Source organism: Salvelinus sp. IW2-2015, linkage group LG4q.1:29 (genome assembly GCF_002910315.2).
Source record: "Salvelinus sp. IW2-2015 linkage group LG4q.1:29, ASM291031v2, whole genome shotgun sequence".
NCBI lineage: Eukaryota > Metazoa > Chordata > Actinopteri > Salmoniformes > Salmonidae > Salvelinus > Salvelinus sp. IW2-2015.
Genome location: NC_036842.1, coordinates 82,891,982 through 82,912,980, shown reverse-complemented (window position 1 = coordinate 82,912,980; position 20,999 = coordinate 82,891,982). Strand labels below are relative to the sequence as shown.

The 20,999-nt window shown below is 41.0% G+C and overlaps 2 protein-coding genes across 2 annotated transcripts; one reads left to right on the top strand and one right to left on the bottom strand.

The window, feature by feature from the left end:
• The first annotated feature begins 7,861 nt into the window (after window positions 1-7,861).
• Window positions 7,862-9,875, top strand: LOC111962647 (uncharacterized). The gene is made up of 3 exons (XM_023985901.2): window positions 7,862-7,946; window positions 8,314-8,401; window positions 8,609-9,875. Exon 3 carries the CDS (start codon window positions 8,609-8,611, stop codon window positions 9,782-9,784), a length of 1,176 nt encoding a protein of 391 aa, XP_023841669.1. The 5' UTR covers window positions 7,862-7,946; window positions 8,314-8,401; the 3' UTR covers window positions 9,785-9,875.
• pyurf (PIGY upstream open reading frame) lies at window positions 9,840-11,113 on the bottom strand. The gene is made up of 2 exons (XM_023985911.2): window positions 10,816-11,113; window positions 9,840-10,637 (listed from the first exon to the last, which is right to left on the bottom strand). The coding sequence occupies exon 2, from the start codon at window positions 10,414-10,416 to the stop codon at window positions 10,204-10,206; it is 213 nt and encodes a 70-aa protein (XP_023841679.1). The 5' UTR covers window positions 10,417-10,637; window positions 10,816-11,113; the 3' UTR covers window positions 9,840-10,203.
• Window positions 11,114-20,999: the final 9,886 nt, after the last annotated feature.

Sequence of the window (20,999 nt, the reverse complement as noted above, 5' to 3'; positions counted from 1 at the left end):
TTCTCTGGAAAGTTGTGATGTGGCGTGCAGGGGTTTAAACCCGAATTGTAGATCAGCCTATCTGTTATGATTAGGGTACGTCTCCCAAAGTTCCTTTTATAGCCCTCTGCCCATTGATGAGCCGCCTTCATTATTGGTGTTGATGTCACTTGCCTTGACAGGGATAGGCATTCGCATGAAAACACCTCCGCAACTCCGAGCTTTCAGCACTTTTGCCCGGGGATAACTAATTGCCCTGCTTCTGATACTGCGCTATTTTCAATAGCAAATATTTATAATCGACTACTAGGATCAGCCTTTCAGTGAATGTTTACATTACTGACATATTGCAACTTTGGGGTGGAAGCCTTTTATACAGTACCTTTTTATATTAAATTGGTTTGGTAGACTTTGTCAAATTGTGTATAGTAATAGCGTATAAAGTATATATTTATATTGTAAATATATTGTAGGCCTATAGGATTTTTCCAGTCCTTATGAGTCTAAATAGATGGATGATTTGTGGGCATTTCGTGTTTTTTTCTATCAAGATTCAAATGAGAAATTAGCAATAGGCCTTTAGACACATTTATGACCACAGCTTAGGCTTTAGGGTATTATCAAGTTTCCCTGGGATACCAACAACCATCCACTCACAATGACGTCACAGTAACGTCCAGTGGGCTCAACCGTAATAAGTAAAGTGTGCCGGGAAAATACCGACGCACTTGTTTGATCATCCAAGTTTAAAACGTGCAGTTGCTGTCTGTAAGCAGAACAAATTCACTGTGGAACATCGGGTAATTCATGACTAACTCAGAGATGTAGTTGCACTGTTATGGATTCAAATATTGCTCAGATGAAAAAWTAAACCATAACGCCTAATAAATTGATTAGCCTAATGTTATATATTAATTTCCTATCTTGTAATGCAAGTTCACTCAAATGTAGGCTCACACACCTCATTGGTTCAAAAGCATTGCCTTGTATGTCACATTTTCTGTAAGCCATGATAAAATAATAGGGTACTAGAAATGCATAAAAGTGATTGAAAAATAACCTTCAAAGGCTAGTCTATCATATGAATTACAAACCCACAGAAACATTTTAAGAAGAACCCCCACACCCACCCTCTCTATCCCGTAATTGATGTGCACTGTCAACTCCCTAACTAGTATCAACTATAGGCCCCCTCCTTCCAGATATATGGACATAAGAAACCCCATTGGTCTTCATCTATCCAACTGATATGCCACACATCAGCTCTATTGACACATGCTATGCCATATAATAGCCATAAGTCATTATARCCATAAGACAAATCTCTTTCTTCCTGATGCCCGGAGTCGAGATCTCCTGCTGTGGCCACAGGTGTGTAGGATGATCCATGGGAAGTGAGCCACCCCGTCCTACTTTTATGGGCGCAGGGCGTGCAATGACACATTAGGTAACCGTGCGGGAATCTTTCTAAATGTGGAAGAGGAATGGCTATGTCATGACACAGAGAATACATCCCAGAGAGGAACCAAACAGGTCCGACCTATAGATCTTCCCTCATGGACTGGTTAGGGTTTCTGTCAGGGCTGCAGGCATGCATGCCTCCAAAAAGAACATGACGACAGAGAGTAGGCAGTCCATGATGTTATGTGAGGACATAGGCAACTTTCAGGTGCTTCTGGGCAAAGAACATAAGATTTGCTATTCACTATGGTGGAGAAACAATGCAACTTTGGGTATTGGAAAGTTCTGGAATATGTTTGAAGGTGCACCTTGATGCACTTTTGTTCATGCATAGTAGCACATGTTTCAAGCAATTTCAAAGCACTCTTCCTATTAAGAAAATGTAAATCATTTTATTAGCTTGGCATATCCAATTTAGTGAGTGACTTATTGTTTGGATGAAGTAACTATCACCAAATCAATGTCCTGAACTGCTTATATTGATAATGATGCTCCGAGACTGAAACTGAATTTGCACATTGCACCTGTTTTTGATTTACTATCATCCTGTAAAACAAACTTCACAGGTGGTGGGCAATTAAAGTTGTTTACATACCAGTTTAACAGGATTTATGGCCAAGCTGACCTGCATGTTAAAGATGTTTGCCCTTTTACTGGTTTCGTGTGATACTATTATGGACCACAGTGGGCATGTCCTGTTTAGATGACACCCACCAAACAAAATGACATTTGAACTTAGCATGAGATCCTAAACCATGTAGTTCTCATTACCTCATGCCGGCTCAATGTAAGCCATGTCACCGGTGGTAGTCCAATGTGACAGTATTGGGGTGGATGGGAATTCTCGCGGGATTAAAGAGAAGGTATTGCTAACGACATCTACCCTTACAACAATGACAATCAGGTGCGCAAAAATCTAGCAGACCCTTACTTATTAATAATTCAGTCAATACAGTGAACAATATCAATAAGTAGCATAACTGTACTCTTCTTGGGTTTCTTTTTGGTTATATAGACTATAAAAAAAGCTGGAGCAAGACTTAATGCATAACATAGCAGAAATACTCTTCATAATTCATCAAAATAGTACATTATGAATTAGTTTAAAATGCACTACATTATTTAGATAGTTTACATTTTAAAGGATCTATAGCTGTATGTTTTGAAATTTCTCCATCATATGAGTCCAACCCAATCATACAGTACTTAGCCGTATGTATTGACATCCTAACTAATGATAAAAGTCTGATTAATTTGGGATTGCAATACCTACAGTACCAGTCAAAAGTTTGGACACACCTAGTCATTCAAGGGTTTTTCTTTATTGTTACTATTTCTGCATTGTAGAATACCACAGTATTCTGCAGCGATACGCCATCCCATCTGGTTTGCGCTTAGTGGGACTATAATTTGTTTTCAACAGGACAATGACCCAACACACATCCAGGCTGTGTAAGGGCTATTTGACCAAGAAGGAGAGTGATGGAGTGCTGCATCAGATGACCTGGCCTCTACAATCACTTGACCTCAACCCAATTGAGATTGTTTGGGCTGAGTTGGACTGCAGAGTGAAGGAAAAGCAGCCAACAAGTGCTCAGCATATGTGGGAACTCCTTTAAGACGGTTGGAAAAGYATTCCAGGTGAAGCTGGTTGAGAAAATGCCAAGAGTGTGCAAAGCTGTCATCAAGGCAAATATATTTTGTGTTATTTCATAGTTTTGATGTCTTCACTATTATTCTAGAATGTAGAAAATAGTAAAAATAAAGAAAAACCCTTGAATGAGTAGGTGTGTCCAAACTTTTGACTGATACTGTAAATCAAATAGGGGTTTATGAATCACACAATAATATGTATTGCCACATATCGTGGGGATGTTCCTACGTGTGACTAGGTGGTAGAAAGTCACAGTGTAGGCTAGAGTATTGTCAGAGTTCTAATTTGGGCTACCATATAGGTGGCTAGTGTCCCATTGCAGAAATGGGCAAGCAGGATATGAGGCAAAAGTTTCAGAATATCTGCTCCACTGAACTTGCAAAATATCTTCTGGTTCTTTTTTTAAACAAAAATGTAGAGCAAACTCAAGAACCTTAAATGTCTGTTGAATTTTGTTGTATTATAATATAAACTGTATTTTAAATATATGGTTTAATAAAACATCATTAGATTTATGATTATAAACAAAATAAGTGTAATGGAAGTATGTGTTATTGCACCTGATTTTCTCTCCAACTCCGTCACACCAAGTTGTCACCAGAAAGAGGAAATTCCTGAAAAACAACCAAAAGCAGTTACTCCCGAGTAACTATAGGAGAATGTATACATGGAACGCATTTGTATGACTCAAAAAGCGAAATGGTAATTCATGTATTGTATGTTTATTAGTATAGCCTACCTTCAGGATTTGCAGTGCAAGGCAAAAGTATAACAAGTAGAACCTTTCGACGTAAGCACAGTCACTTATATCTGACACTACAGACACCAAATTACTTTTGCTCTACTTAAGGCTGCACTTTTCCCCCAGAAGTGTCCCATTGACTTTCTATCCTCCTGGGGCAAAGCACCATGATGGGCTGGACTCTAACTCATGGCAAGCCAGCTTTGACTTTGGTTGATGGTCTGCATTTCCTCACCATCTTGGATCCAGTGCTCTCTAGTCGGCACACGCTTTGAATCATGTAAAGCAGCCCCATGGGTATTTTGTTGTGTACAGAAGCATGTCGATTACCTTACAGATTGAAGTATGCTTGAGGTATCTCATCTTTGTGGCATTAGCTTCTGGTGGGGGGAAAGGTGTCATATCACACAGACATGTAAATGATGGCTTATGATGTACATATACATCTGGATTTTCACTGTAAGGAGAAATCTCAGGCACGTGTTTTCTCATCAATGCTCTTTTGAACAGACCTTTTCCACCAGCTATGTTGATGCAACTTGATTACAATAATAAAGCAAGATGAGATAACAAGTGTCCAAGTTATTTCAGAGCCACCAAACTAATCTTGTATGCCTGACTCATCGACACTGTGTCGGTTGGAAGTGACCAATAAACCAATCATACTAGAAAGAAAAACGTTAATATCCAAGACCTTATCTGCRAAAGCCATCCAAAATGAAAACAGCAGCATGCTGTGTAGATATCTGAATGACGGCAGAGACTTGCTGTGTTTCAGTAGGATTCACGTGTGACTGAGAAGGAAAAACGTTATTCTAAGCACAACATTAGACATTTCCACTTCCTTTGACTCAGACTGGGGTTTGGGTTCAACAACTGAGTGGAAGCCGGAATTTGTTAATTTAGAACGTCAGTGCATAATGCTGAAGAGATCGTCTGGGCTGATCCGGACATCTAGGAGGGAATGATGGCATTACGGTATGATATACACTATTGTGAACTGGAACTATCGAGAACGTCACAGCCTCTGTGATGCCATTTATCAATGGCTTCATCCCGATTAATCACAACTGTGAAGCTGTTCGCCACCATCTTTATTCTCACATGTCTAAATGATTGATACTTGAAGGACAACAGAAGCGTGTGCCTTTTGAAAGGCTATCCCAGGGAAGCATGTGCGGTTCATGGTTCCGTTGGCATCCAGTCACCAGCTGAGGACTTTCATGTAAAATGTTACAAAGAGATAAGGTAGTGGCCGCATCATTACAAGCACCTCCTCAGCAGTCAGTACCTTCACACCTGATATAAGCTCCAAAAAGTTCACGATGGGCTTCCTTTGTACCCACAGGGTTACCATGTCAACACAACAGTCTCCCCAGATGTGTTCGCAGAACAAGCCAAGGCAGTCTAGATAAAAACTAAAAACATGAGCACATGAATCGCATAATAGAAAGTTACTATTTTAATTAATTAGACTCAATGAATGATCTCAAACATTTCTTGTGTGTTTCATCAATCTTGTCTTTCCACAGTGTGAGCCTGTTGCAGTGCGGGTTCGATTTATTTTTACCCAGAGACACATGAAGCATCAGGAAGGCTTACTGTATACCATGGATAATTATGTATGTAATGTCCCATACCTTAGTGATCATCGGAAAGTCGACTGACCCATAGACCCAGACAGCGTGGGCGGATGGAACAACTGAAAYGATGGAAGGCATCTGACAATAATGCACCCCTGACGTTCCCTGTAATTCAGGGATCTAGGTAAAGCTGTAGCTTCCGCTGCATATTTCGATGCCACCTCGGAAATGGCTCATGACCACCACAATAAATTGACTGGTTACTACTACAAGTACTAAGACAGTAAGACAAACAGTATACTCACATTATCATGTGCTATAGCATTAACAAGCTAGCAGATTAGCACTTTCTTTTAATAGTAGGGGCTCGCTTGTTTGGAGTCACCGATATATTTAATGATGTATTTCCATATCCGCAACCTCTGCTGAGGTAGTGAAAGGTCTGTAGCTATGTGCTGTGTATTTTAACACTTAAGGGGTGATGTTTGCTTCCAAAGATAAGCAAACCCATGGTTTTGACACATTCTTCCTTATACCTCCACAGATAAAGCGAATCCCTTGGGTGTGTAGAACATTTACAGGCAGAAGTAATGTAGCGCTTGGACAAATGGAGCATCAAGAGTGCAAAACAGATGAGAGTCTCGTTCTGGAAGTCATCCATACATTAGTCATCCAATCATATGTGCAGTGTCTAAATACTGCATGCTCAATACATCCGGTTCGCCAGAGCTGCAGCCACTGTAAATGTGAATAAYAAAGTTGTAATGGCCTCAATGTCAGAAAATGAATGCTGTTGACTAAAATAATACATGTAATTCAGCAGACACTTTTATCCAAACAGGACCTCATAGTGTCAGCCACCCACGCCAGCGTAAAGCTGGAGCCTTCACTGCCTATTACCTAATCTACACACTCCAATAAACACTTCAACAACTACATTAGTTTCAGATATAAATACTTTCCTTCCATGTTATATTGCGGGGATGTTCCTACGTGTGACCATTGTGACCAGCTGGTAGAAAGTCACAGCGTAGGCTAAAGTATTGTCAGTGTTCTAATTTGGTTTACCATATAGGTGGCTAGTGTCCTATCACAGAAATGGGAAAGCAGGATATTAGGCAAAAGTTTAAGAATTTCTGCTCCACTGAACTTGCAAAAGATCTCTTGGATCTTCTTTTAAACAAAAATGTGGCACAAACTCAAGAACCTTAAATGTCTGCTGAACTTTGTATTATAATAGAACATGTATTTAAAATGTATGGTTTAATAAAACATTAGTAGATTTATGATGCTAAACAAAATATTGTAATTCAAGTATATGTTATTGCACCTGACCCCCCCACACACACACCAAGTTGTCACCGGAAAGGGGACATTGCTGAAAAACAACCAAAAGCAGTAATCAATGACTAAGCTTTGCAGCCGTACACTAGGCTATTACTGTATCAACCTTATTGTACAAAGGGCACAGTCTATTTTCACAGACAACATTCTCAGTCAGCCCTGATCAAGGCCTCAGATGATAGTTGAGAGAAACTTTTTCCCACAATAAAAAGAGAAAGGAGTCCCCCCATTATTATGAGCATGGCATTCCCCTCTCAGCCTGTGAAAACATTAAGCACAGTAGGACCTGAAGGTCGCTGATGCTATGCTATGAGACATGATGGGAGCTAGACTGCAAAAACTGGTTGAATCAATGTTGTTTCCACGTCATTTCAACAACAATAAATCAATGTGATGATGTTGAATCAACGTGGGAAAATGATTGGATTTTTTAAAACCTAAATCCAATGACATGGTGAAATGTTTTGTTGATTTCACTTTGAATTCAAGTTAGTTGACAAATGTACATAAAATCTACCTTGAAATGATGTCTGTGCCCAATGTGTGGTGACTCATTAAGGACTGAATGGGTGTAAAAAGGTTACTTCTGTACTCACCACCCTGAAGAACGCTGTGAAGGAAAACTGGAAAGTCTATATATCAAATATCAAAATCCTAAATCACCAAAATATTTACATGGTCAGTGTTTACTGTTGATTGCCTATACAGTAAACACTGACCATGTAAATATTTTGGTGATTTAGGATTTTGATATTCTATTCACTTATTCTGAAATTGGAATTGAGATCTATATTAATCTTTGGACAAATAATATTATCTTTACCTTCATACCATGTCATCATCTTGCAAGGTCCAATTGAGATTGCTGATGGTAGTCCTAACAGTCCCAAACACATTTATAGACAGACCCCCTTAAAATTAAACAGTTTGACACTTTACATTAGGCTATATTATTTTTGCATCTTAATATTCTCATTTAGGTTAATTACCTGGTAGACAAACATTATTTGTAGATGCAGGTGAGTGGTGGCAAGATTCGCATACAGTAGGTGTGTCACGAGATCAGCCAGTAGTCTTGTCAAATGAAAGGGCATGCGCGTTAGAAAGATGCCCGCTCTCTGAAGTTGAAGAGGTGGGTGGCGGGAGTCTGTCATGTGTCAGGGCCGGAGAATGACTTGAGAAGGTAATTCATCGCTATATGATTAATATAGTTTCTCAAAACTTTATTTGGTACCAATTTAGATTTATTTATTTATTTCAGTGTTCCACATCTGACATAATTCCAGACTATTTGGTGTATGCTAACCTTTTTTTGTTGCGGTCGGTAGGCTAACGACCAAGGCCTGTAGTTAGCTCAATTTAATGTCGTTGTCATTTATATTTCTTACTTTGTATTGGAAGACCACAGCCTGCAATCGCCGATATTTTCTAAAGTTTGCCTAGTCAGGCTACTGTAACAAGTTCCATCATTAATACAAAATGTTACATGTCGAGATGATTGATGTGCAATGTATCAAGATGTACCGTATGAGGCTCTGTGTTTAATACAGGTGTTGGGTTACATGGTTTCAAGAGAGGATACAAGTAACGTTAACAGTTCCCCAACATTGGAGGAACAGAAGGCGTCTTGAATAACTGGTAAGACAACCAATTACAGTATGCTATAGTCAGAGAGAATTCTCATTTGATAAACAGCCTTAAAGCATTTTTTTTAAATCCATTGTGATGGGCAGCCCCTAGACTGCATCCATGTAAATTATTTCATATTTCTATTTTGATGTCAAGAGGCCCGATGATGAATAATTATATATAATAATTTCCACACATTCTCTTTTCTATATTGAGATGGCTGAAAGAGCGGAGACGGAGTACACAGAATCTGACACATTTTGGGATTCACCCAGGAGAGGAAAAATAAAAAATAAATCAAAGAAAGACAAATGTCTAAAAAAGGACAAAACCCACAGGACAGAGTTGAAAGAGGCTGGTATTGAAGAGAAAAAGAAAACCAAAAAGTCCAAAGGTAATAGGAAGAAGAAAAAGGGAAAAGTAGCCCTGGGATTACAAGATAGCTATTTTCTTTTTGAGGGAAACAGTGCACCAAACTCTCCAATAAAGCCAATTAAGTCTAGGGGAAAGTCCACTGTAAAATTTGCTGTAAAACATTACATTCAGAAACAGGAACCTGTGCCGGTGGTTAGTGACTCAGTGAAGGTACCCAAGAAGAAGACCCAGAGAAAAAAGAAAGTTGCATTTGATTTATTCCCTGATTACATACAAGCAAAACAGCCAGAAGTAGTCAAGTGTTGCACCTCAACAACCAAAGGCACTTTTCCCTGGGAAAGCCCCAAGAGTGACAATGAGAGCAACTTTTCTGGGACTTATCAGTGGGGAGAGGGGCAAGAAAATGGGACAGAGTATGGAAAGGGACAAACCAACTCTCAAAGTACTGCTGAAGATGCCAACAGTGAGGACCTGTTCATAACTCAGAAGAAATTCAGAGTACTAACATCTTCAGATCACTCCAGCAGTGGAGGCACTGGTGAAGCCAACACCATAAAATTGGCCAGGCATACCAAGTCACTCATAGAGCCAAAAGAGGAGCCACTGCTCTGGAAGTCAACATCTGAGACAGCCACTCAAACAGAGAACTTCTTTACCTCAGAGATCTCCACATTCCTCAGGTTTCACCAGTCGTGTGGAGCTGCCGAGTGCTCAGAGCAACCTACTGACCTGAGTCTCCCTAACAGGATGAGGGCAGAGATGGGCATACATCCCCCATCATCTCAAAGAAAGGCTAATGAAGAGGAAACCAGCCCCCCACTTGGCCAGAAGTCAGACACAACGTCAAGTGAGGAGAATGACCCATTCTGGCGGTGCAAGAGTCAAGTTAAGGCAGTTCAGATGAGACTGAATGAATCTTTCTTCTTTAAGATGAAGGGCGATGGACAGTCCCCAAGACCACAATCTCCCTTGATGAAACTTACACAGGCCCGTGGTGGGAAGAAAACAAAAAAGTAACAAGTGAAGTTCAAACCTGAACTTCCCCTCAAGAACTAAAGGTTGAAAAAAAGAGTCAAAAACAATACAATTTTATTAGTGATAGTCATTCACAAGGATACATTTGCTTTGTGGTGTTCTTTGTCCCAGGTTTCCAAAATAGGTTCATTTTATAGGTTTATATGTTTTCCAAGTTGAATTAAAAACACATTCAATAAAAAAATGTATTAATGCACATTTTATGGAAGAAATTGCAAGTCACTCATCAAATAAAGTTCCTTAATTTGTCATTTTCTTCTTACATAATCATTTAGTGGATCATTAGCTGTGGTAGCAATAGCAGCTTCATGTGCAACGCCATCACCACAGTACACATCACTAATTGATAACCTTTATTATTAGTGACATTCAACTGAAACACTATTCATGTAAAGCGTACACTAATTGTGTCTGAATAGCTTGATTCCAATCCACTTCCATAGATGGAAAAACACATAGACTGGGATGGTGACTGGTAACAGAAGACTGTAGAAACACACACTGCTAGTGCTTGTACATCCCTGAGGGAAATTATCATCCACAGTCGCAGAATAGAAAAGTCCAAATAGGGAGACTATAGGAACCAGTACTGTGAGGGTAGAGAGAGATAACATCTTGACTTCTAGCTAACAACTAATTTAAACACTGTTCAGGGTCAAGATCTTCTTGAGTCTTTACTGTTTGTGTTTTATGCCTGCTGTGCTGGTTTCACTGGTGTTTCAGGTTATTTTTTAATCAATCTTCCATATTGGGAATCATGTTGGGAATCCCATCAAATATTGGGTATGCGATGCCAAGCTCCTCGTTGATGAGTTCATTGGTATTTACCTCGTACCTGCGTGATAAGACGAGAGTACAACAATTAGGCTAGCTAGCTAACTGTTAGCTGATGCTACCTAAACAGCTGAGACAAAAAGTGGTGTTTCTGTCTCAGCTATGCCATAGCAAAACAAGATCGTCGTTGGATTAGGTAAAATAGTATAAATCGGGTAATGTATAATAACATGACTCACCTCAATTGCTTTTTGGATAGTGGACAAACAACAAATTTGAGCAAGGAAGTGTCGAAGTCCTTCACAACTGTCAAATGCCTTCCAGATACAGGCAGAGGTCCTACGCCCCGTAAAACAATCACATATTTGACAAACCTTTGAATACTCCAAGTTTCATTAACTCATCTTCTTGAATTCTGAAACATGACCGAAGTAGCCAGCAGATGTGCCTTTTAGGGTGTTGTTGTATCCGCAATGAACAACAGCTCAAGCTAAACTGGAAGAACACACGAAATTGTACTGGTGCATCACAAATGTAGTCCCCAGTATCTGATTAACTCGTTCCGTCCTCTAGAAATTCAACTGCACATTTCAGATTTTCAACAGCAAATAGTGAAAATATTAAAAAGCACTTAAAAAATCAGAGCCGGTGTTAAATTGTCAGCTATATAAATATTACAGACGACTGATACAGGCTAATATATAAAATGAGTGTGCAGATTTGACAAGTATTATACATGCCTGACCACGAGATGGTAGCACAAACTCACACAGGTATTTTACTCAAATATAATGCCCGTGTTCGAGAGGATCAAAACCGTAATGTGTCATTGGTAAATCGCCTGCACTGTCGGCGGCAATGTCGAACAAGCCCAAAGTGTGTGGTTATTTACATCAGCGTTGCCATGTCCTCAGTTTTCCGAAAATTGGTCTACTTAGAAAACGATGTCGCGGGTGAAAATGTATTGTAACGACCCTGGGTTTATAACCGCGGAAATCGACTCTGCCACATGAGCATGCTTTTGCGGCACAGTCGATAGCGAGCTGGACTTCGGACCAGAAGGTCGAAGGTTCGAGGCCTGCTCCCTGCTGTTTCATTACAGTGTTATTGGTCGCGGATAACGGGTTTTTGTCCTACTTTTAAATTGCACCGCGGCCGCCATGGCATTTCTCTTTCAATTTTTTTATTTTTGTACTGTTACCTGCTGCTGACTATCAGAAAGTGAGTCGTCTTGAATAACTGAATAGCTGTTGCTGAGTGAAAGGGTAAGTAGTGGGAGGGAGGGGGAGTACTGAGCGGAAGGGTGTGTGTGTGTGTGTGTGTGTGTGTGTGTACAGCTGAGTGATAGAGAGCAGAGCAGTGATGCTGGTTGCTATTTTTTAAGCCTTGTGGCCGGGTTTTGAGTGGTAATTTTGCTAGATTTTTTTTCCAGGCAACCCTGATTTACATTTTAGTCATTAGCAGACGCTCTTATCCAGAGTGACTTACAGTTAGTGCATTTATCCCATGATATATCCTTACACATGATATGGAAATGAGTCAAGTAGAGATTATGTTTTATGCATATAAAGTCATTACAGCCTTTATTGTTCAAATGCAGCTTTAATGAAAGTCACATAGGCCTACAGAAAAAGTAAAGGCCAAATATTACATTGAGATGGTTAAAAAAACTTGGAAGAAGAAAGTGATGTATTATTGTAGAGTTGCGGATATTGCTCTGAGAGTTTTTAGTGAAGGCATCCAAGTGTTTTAGGTTCTGTGAGCGCACTGCTAACATAATAGAATGCCTCCGGGCTCTAAACTGCAGCAGTGTAATTAGATTGAAGCCTGTGAGTATCCAGTTCACCGTTACCATCATTACAGACCCTGAGGACAAGCTTCTGCTTCAAGCAAGAACACATAACGTGATGAGGCTGAGGCTCCTCTCTGATTACATTCCATAAAGAAATATCAAACTTTGCTACCCAGTGGAGTCTGATAACCTATTTCTGATTCATACCGTAGACTACAGTTCACTGTGTGCAGATACTGAATAAAATAATCCATCTCTCAGAATGATTTGATATCTATCACAAACTTCAAGGTAAAGTCTCTTTAAAAGCATGTTCACAAAAAAACAACAGATACTGCAATTGTTTTTTCCAATAAAGTTCACTTTGCCTCTCACTTCTATCTTTCTAACTGACATTCTTTCATCCATCCAGGCACGTTTCTCCTGCCCAGGCTTTGTTGATGCCTGCCAGCTCTTACAACGCCTGGATAGGTGTTTTACGTATCAGCTAACCACATCATATGCTATAGCAATCTGTCAATGACACAGTCAATGATGTGACATGCAACCATAGGTTGATGGATGGGACATCTGGGCAGAGAAACGCAACCACTGTCTCTTCATGTGACCCTTAAAGCTCATGAGTGACATGATTCATTCAGCTGTACTGAGAAGTACATGCCTCAAAGGGTAGAGGAGGAAATTATAAATATACAGTACCAGTCAAAAGTTTGGACACACCCAGCTTCATGAGGAGTGCTTTTCCAACAGTCTTGATGTAGTTCCCACATATGCTAAGCACTTGTTGGCTGCATCTCAATTGGGTGATTGTTGGGTGATTGTAGAGGCCAGGTCATCAGATGCAGCTCTCCATCACTCTCCTTCTTGGTCAAATAGCCCTTATACAGCCTGGAGCCTTTCTATTAACAGGTGTGCCTTGTTAAAAGTCAATTTGAGAAAATCGAGCAAGGGTTGCCTTCCAGAGAGACATCAGAGATTGTAATATTCTCTGTTTCACAGAAACATGGCTCTCTTGGGATATGTTGTCGTAATCGGTTCAGCCACCGGGCTTCTCCATGCATCGCGCCGACAGAGCTAAACACTTCTCTGGGAAGAGGAAGGGCGGGGGTGTATGCTTCATGATTATCGACTCATGGTGTAATCATAACAACATACAGGAACTCAAGTCCTTCTGCTCACTCAACCTAGAATTCCTTATAATCAAATGCTGGCCATTTTACCTACCAAGAGAATTCTCGTCAGTTATAGTCACAGCTGTGTACATTCCCCCTCAAGCAGACTCCAAGACGGCCATCAAGGAACATCATTGGACTATATGCAAAGTGGAAACCATATATCCTGAGGCTGCATTTATTGTAGCTGGGGATTTTAACAAAGCAAATTTCCTACCGTGTTATAGACAGAAACTCGTCACAGGATGTACCAGTGACGAGAACCATTCAACGCTGGTCCGACCAATCGGAAGCCATGCTTCAAGACTGTTTTGATCACGCAGACTGGAATATGTTCTGGTCAGCCTCAGAGAACAACATCGACCAATACGCTGACTCGATGAGTGCGTTCATAATGAAGTGCATTAGAGATGTTGTACCCACTGTGACTATTAAAACCTATCCTAAGCAGAAACTGTGGATGGATGGCAGCATTCGCGCAAAACTGAAAGCGTGATCCACCGCATTTAACCATGGAAAGAGGTCTGGGAATATGACTGAATATAAACAGTGTAGTTATTCCCTCCGCAAGGCAATCAAACAAGCGAAATGCCAGTACAGGGACAAGGTGGATTCGCAATTCAATGGCTCAGACACGAGACATATGTGGCAGGGTCTACAGGAAATCACAGACTACAAAAAGAAAACCAGCCACGTCATGGACACCAACGTGACGCTTCCAGACAAACTAAACACCTTCTTTGCCCGCTTTGAGGGTAATAGAGTGGCACAGTCGCAGCCCGCTAACAAGGACTGTGCCCCCGCCCTCTATTTCTCCATGGCTGACGAGAGTAAAACATTTAAACCCTCGCAAGGCTGCTAGCCCAGACGGCATCCCTAGCCGCATCCTCAGAGCATGCGCAGACCAGCTGGCTGCTGTGTTTATGGACATATTCAATTGCTCCCTATCCCAGTCTGTTGTATCCCACATGATTCAAGATGGCTACCATTGTTCCTGTACCCAAGAAGGCAAAGATAACTGAACTAAATGACTACCGCCCCGTAGCACTCACTTCTGTCATCGTGAAGTGCTTTGAGAGACTAGTCAAGGATCATATCACCTCCACCTTACCAGCCAGCCTAGACCCACTTCAATTTGCATACCGCCCCAACAGGTCCACAGACGACTCAATCGTCATCACACTGCACACTGCCCTATCCCATCTGGACAAAAGGAATACCTATGTAAGAATGCTGTTCATTGACTACAGCTCAGCATTCAACACCATAGTACACTCCAAGCTCATCATTGAGCTGGAGGGCCTCTGTCTCAACCTTTCCTTGTGCAATTGGGTCCTGGACTTTCTGATGGCACCCCCAGGTGGTGAAGGTAGGAAACAACATCTCCACTTCGCTGACCCTCAACACTGGCGCCCCACAAGGGTGCGTGCTCAGCCCCCTCCTGTAGTCCCTGTTCACCCATGACTGCATGGCCATGCACGCCTCCAACTCAATCATCAAGTTTGCAGACGACACAACAGTAGTGGGCTTGATTACCAACAACAACGGAAAAGTCTACAGGGAGGAAGTGAGGGCACTCGGAAAAACAAACTCTCACTCAACATCAAAAAAAAAAGGAGATGACCGTGAACTTCAGAAAAGAGCAGAGGGAGCACCCCCCCATCCACATCGAAGGGACAGCAGTGGAGAAGGTGGAACGTTTTAAGTTCCTCGGCGTACACATCACAGACAAACTGAAATGGTCCACCCACACAGACAGTGTGGTGAAGAACACGCAACAGCGCCTCTTCAACCTCAGGAGGCTGAAGAAATTTGGCTTGTCACCCAAAACCCTGACAAACTTTTACAGATCCACAACCTAGAGCATCCTGTCGGGCTGTATCACAGCAACTGCACCGCCCTCAACCACAAGGCTCTTCAGAGGGTGGTGCGGTCTGCACAACACATCACTGGGGGAAAACTACCTGCCCTTCATGACACCTACAGCACCCGATGTCACAGGAAGGCCAAAAAGATCATCAAGGATATCAACCACCCGAGCCACTGCCTGTTCACACCGCTACCATCCAGAAGGCGAGGTTAGTACATGTGCATCAAAGCTGGGACTGAAAAGCTGTTTTTCAGTCTCTATCTCAAGACCATCAGACTGCTAAACAGCAATCACTAACTCAGAGAGCTGCGGCCTACATTGAGACCCAATCACTGGCCACTTTAATAAATGGATCACTTGTCACTTTATACAATGCCACTCTAAATAATGCCACTTTAATAATGTTTACATATCTTACAATACTCATATCGCATGTATATACTGTATTTTACACCATCTATTGCACCTTGCCTATGCCGCTCGGCCATCGCTCATCCATATACTTACATGTACATATTCTCATTCGCCACTTTAGACTTGTGTGTATTAGGTAGTTGTTGGGGTATTGTTCGATTACTTGTTAGATATTACTGCGCTGTCGGAACTAGAAGCACAAGCATTTCGCTACACTCGCATTAACATCTGCTAACCATGTGTATGTGACAAATAACATTTGATTTGATTTGAGCCAGTCAGTTGCGTTGTGACAAGGTAGGGCTGGTATACAGAAGATAGCCCTATTTGGTAAAATACCAAGTCCATATTATGGCAAGAACAGCTCAACAAGAAGGTAATTCAATCTGGAAAATGTCCAGTTGTAAAAACCATCAAGCACTATGATGAAACTGTCTCTCATGAGGACCGCCACAACAAAGGAAGACCCAGAGTTACCTCTGCTGCAGAGGATAAGTTCATTAGAGATACCAGCCTCAGAAATTGCAGCCCAAATAAATGCTTCACATAGTTTAAGTAACAGACACATCTCAACATCATCTGTTGCAGAGGAGACTACATGAATCAGGCCTTCATGGTCAAATTGCTGCAAAGAAACATCTACTAAAGGACACCAATAATAAGAAGAGACTTGCTTGGGCCAAGAAACAAAAGCAATGGACATTAGACCGGTGGAAATCTGTCCTTTGGTCTGATGAGTTCAAATTTGAGATTTTTGGTTCCACCTGCCGTGTGTTTGTGAGACGCAGAGTAGGTGAATGGATGATCTCCGTATGTGTGGTTCCCACTGTGAAGCTTGGAGGAGGAGGTGTGATGGTTTAGGAGTGCTTTGCTGGTGACACTGTCTGTGATTTATTTAGAATTTAAGGCACACTTAACCAGCATGTCTACCACAGCATTCTGTAGCGATACACCATCCCATCTGTTTTTCAACAGGACAATGACCCAACACGCCTCCAGGCTGTATAAGGGCTATTTGAACATGAACAAGAAGGAGAGTGATGGAGTGCTGCATCAGATGACCTGGCCTCTACAATCACCTKRCCTCAACACAATTGAGATGGTTTGGGATGAGTTGGACCACAGGAAAAACAGCCAACAAGTGCTCAGCATATGAGGGAACTCCTTCAAGATTGTTGGAAAACCATTCCTCATGAAGCTGGTTGAGAGAATGTCAAGAGTGTGCAAAGCTGTCATCAATGCAAAGGGTGGCTATTTGAAGAATCTCAGATATAGAATATGATTTGTTTAATACTTTTTTTGGTTACTACATGATTCCACATGTGTTACTTCAAAGTTTTGATGTCTTCACTATTATTCTAGAATGTAGAAAATAGTAAAAATAAAGAAAAGCCCTTGTATGAGTAGGTGTTCTAAAACTTTTTACCGGTAATGTTTACCAAATTGTTTAACATAAAAAAAAAGCTTTTAGAAGACAGAATGAGACACTTCCAAAGAGATATAGTCATTGTGATAATTTAAAAAATCAAAGATTAGCTCTTTATGACCTTTCACAGCTCCTGAGCATGACCAAGAGTAAATGGGATTAGGAGGTTCACTTTCTTAGCTTTGAATTAAATGTAGGGGCTCTCATTTAGACAGCATTACAGTCTCATTATTGTTTGAAATGCTCGAGAACAAGCTCATCATCTCTCAGACAGATTTAGTTCCCAGGTACAATGTTGCCACAATTGTGATTCCTTGCATAGGGTTGAGATTATTAAAACAGGAGTCTTTCTCTGCAAGCAGGGTTTTCATTTCCAATTCCACGTTATTTAAGTATTGCCAACCCAGCACACTCTGTGTCTGATAATCAGCTCCCCATGGGCCTCTTCTCTCCCCAACACCTGAGCTTCCCCATCAATGAGACATTAAAACGAGAACTGCAGCAGTGCCTTAATACCCCTGATATACGACCATGCCCAGAAGTAACAAAGCTTACCCTGAAATTAAATCTCATGGTTAGTCAGCAGCGAAACGCAGCAAGGCGTGAGAGGGCCCACATTCTGCATCATTACTGTTCCTTCAAGGTCCCCAAGTGCTTCATTGCCCATGTAAATCACTGGGCTGTATTTAGCAGTGACTGTATTGTGTTTATTCATTTTGAGTGTTAATTGGATGAGCTGTAATGCAGCAGTGTTAATGGGAGGAGATGCTATGGTTATAGACACTTGTTTGACCTTTCTTGTCATTGATCAGCCCAGTGGTGATTTTAGTATTTAAATCTTGGTGGGGCAAACACATTTTTTKKGGGGGGGGGGTGCATGCCAGCAAAGCCACTACATAATACAAAACAACACTAAACAATACATTAATTGCACACTAACGGTGATAAACGGTGCCCACAAACTGTTAGGGCCTACATAAAGCTGTCCCAACAGCAGAGTTCCAACAGCAGTCCTAACACCTTACCACTGCTACACCTGGCTATCAATGGAGCCTTGTCTGGCAGCAAACAGTTAATTCTAGGCAGTTAACWGTTCCTCAGGCGCCAAATATGCGGAAGACACATTTCAGTTGAAGGCATTCAGTTGTACAACTGACTAGGTATCTTCCCTTTCTTAGAGTGTACACCAAGTCAGAAATTATTACATTTCTCTAAAACAGGTTATAGACTACATGTGCACCACGAAGTCAGAACAGTGAATTTAAGAGGGGAAAATAGACCAAATTATTAGGTTGAGGTAAATGTGCTACTAACAGCTTACTACACAACATACACTTAGTATTACTTTCTTAGCTACAGAATACATATCTCCCTGGCATATTACATCACTTATGCAACAGCATACAAAACATTTTTGGACTCACCTTGTTTTCTGTGCTCACTTGAAAAGGAAGGTTGTGCGGCAGTCCTTYGCGGGAAAATTTTGTCATCCAACTTTGTCATCAAAGTCTGCCATTCTCTGGATTTATGGTGCTTTCAAGACAACTGGGAACTCATTAAAAAAAACAGGTCGAATCATGATGACGTCAGTGATATTCAGGTCGTAGCTCTAGAAAGAGGCCTGAGTTCTCGACTTAGTTGGATGACCGTTCAAAACGTATTTTCCCAGTCAGAACTTGTTTTTCCCCGAGTTCCCAGTTGTCTTGAACTCACTGAAGTCAGATTTCCCAGTTCCGAGTCAACAGTTGTTTTGAGCAGGGCACAAATCATGCTGGATTGACAGCATGGCCAATGTTGAATGTTTATCATTTTAAGCTTGGAAAAGAGACCCTTAAAATGACAACATCCGGTGACAACATCCGGTGAAATTGCAGAGCGCGAAATACAAATTAAATTATTAGAAATATTTAACTTTCATAAAATCACAAGTGCAAATGTCCCATAAACATCACAAATGGTCATTTTTGTTCGATAAATTCCATCGTTATATCCCCAAAATGTCCATTTATTTGGCGCGTTTGATTCAGAATAACACCGGTTCCAACTCGCCCAACATGACGACAAATTATCTAAAAAGTTACCTGTAAACTTGGTCCAAACATTTCAAACAACTTTCCTAATCCAATTTTAGGTATTTTAAAACGTAAATAATCGATAAAATTTCAGACGGAATATACTGTGTTCAATAGTGGATAAAATTAAAGTGGAGCGAGCCCCAGGTCGCGCGCCCCAAACAAAACAGTCCACTAGGCTCGACACCCAGAAAGGAAAGGGCTACTTCTTCATTAYTCAAAAGAAAAACATCAACCAATTTCTAAAGACTGTTGACATCTAGTGGAAGCCATAGGAACTGCAACCAGATGCCTCAGAAATCTAAATTCCCATAGAAAAACAATTGAAAACACAGTCACCTCAAAAACAAATTTTCCTGGATGGTTTGTCCTCGGGGTTTCGCCTGCCAAATAAATTATGTTATTCTCACAGACATAATGTAACAGTTTTAGAAACTTTAGAGTGTTTTCTATCCAAATCTACCAATTATATGCATATCCTAGCTTCTGGGCCTGAGTAGCAGGCAGTTTACTTTGGGCACGCTTTTCATCCGGACGTGAAAATAGTGCCCCCTAGCCCGAAGAGGTTATTAATTAAACCCAGACTTGGGACCACACAGCCACCCCACTGAATAGCAGGCTAATGATTGCTTTGCAATGCTTGCAGTTAGCCACTGATTCTTTCCAAACCACTCATTGTTGAATTTGCGATTTCCAACTTGTTTAATGTAATGTTTATGTTCAATGGCCGATGAGCACCGATACGTTTTATCCATAATTTCTCTTCATATGACAAGGATTAAAAAGGATTTGCCAGTAGATTGTCGACTTGATTCATGATGATGACTGCTAGCTAAGATTTTGAAAGTATGATGTTGACATGATCAGTCCAATCAAAGCTACTGTTTATATAATGTGATTTGACGTCATTTTATCTGTGGCCAATGACCTTGAGCCTTCTTGGATGGGCACTTCTAATGTAACTCTGTGGCAGCACCCAAGGGGCTTGCATTTTCGAGCTCTACCCATAGATTTGGCGGTGACTTAGTGTCCCCATGAGTGATAGAACACAGCCAATCACGGCGCAACTAGAGAACATTACCAACCTCTACGCTCCGTATTTTCCACTGGTTACCCCACCACAGAAAACACTGAGCTAGACTGAAACACCTGCATTCTGGAGCTTCCTTACTCAAGAAAGCAAAAAAGAGACCATGTTTGTATGCGGCTTTATTAACTAGATGAATTTTAATATTTTTTTTACATTGTTTCCAAACTGATATGTGACACATATTAATGCCAAAATAACGTGCAAAACAGGCAACTAAAACATTTTATTTTTTATTTTATTTTAGCTAAAAACGTGGGGTTTAAAACATCTACCCTGAATGATGGGTCGCCACTGGATCAGCCATTTAGAGGCTTCAGTCCATAAAAAACGGATCGTGAATAGTTATATTTGACTTTGGTTGCCTGTATTGTACTGTATTGTACTGAAGGATCTGCCATTGAATTATCATCTGGCTGTGTGGTAACTGGTAACATTGTGACCCATGTGCTGAAGTCTCAGTCTACGGACCTTGAGTGATGCAGAGAATAAAGGTCAGGAGTACAGGGTTAGGTACTCAGCTGGTAAAGTGGACTATAGCCTACTGAGGCACCAACCCAGAGCAGCTAGATTAGTCTGCCCTCAGATAG

Excerpts from the sequence above, each read along its gene's own strand:
- LOC111962647 (XM_023985901.2), top strand. The coding sequence starts at position 8,609 with ATGGCTGAAAGAGCGGAGACGGAGTACACAGAATCTGACACATTTTGG.
- pyurf (XM_023985911.2), bottom strand. The coding sequence starts at position 10,416 with ATGTTATCTCTCTCTACCCTCACAGTACTGGTTCCTATAGTCTCCCTA.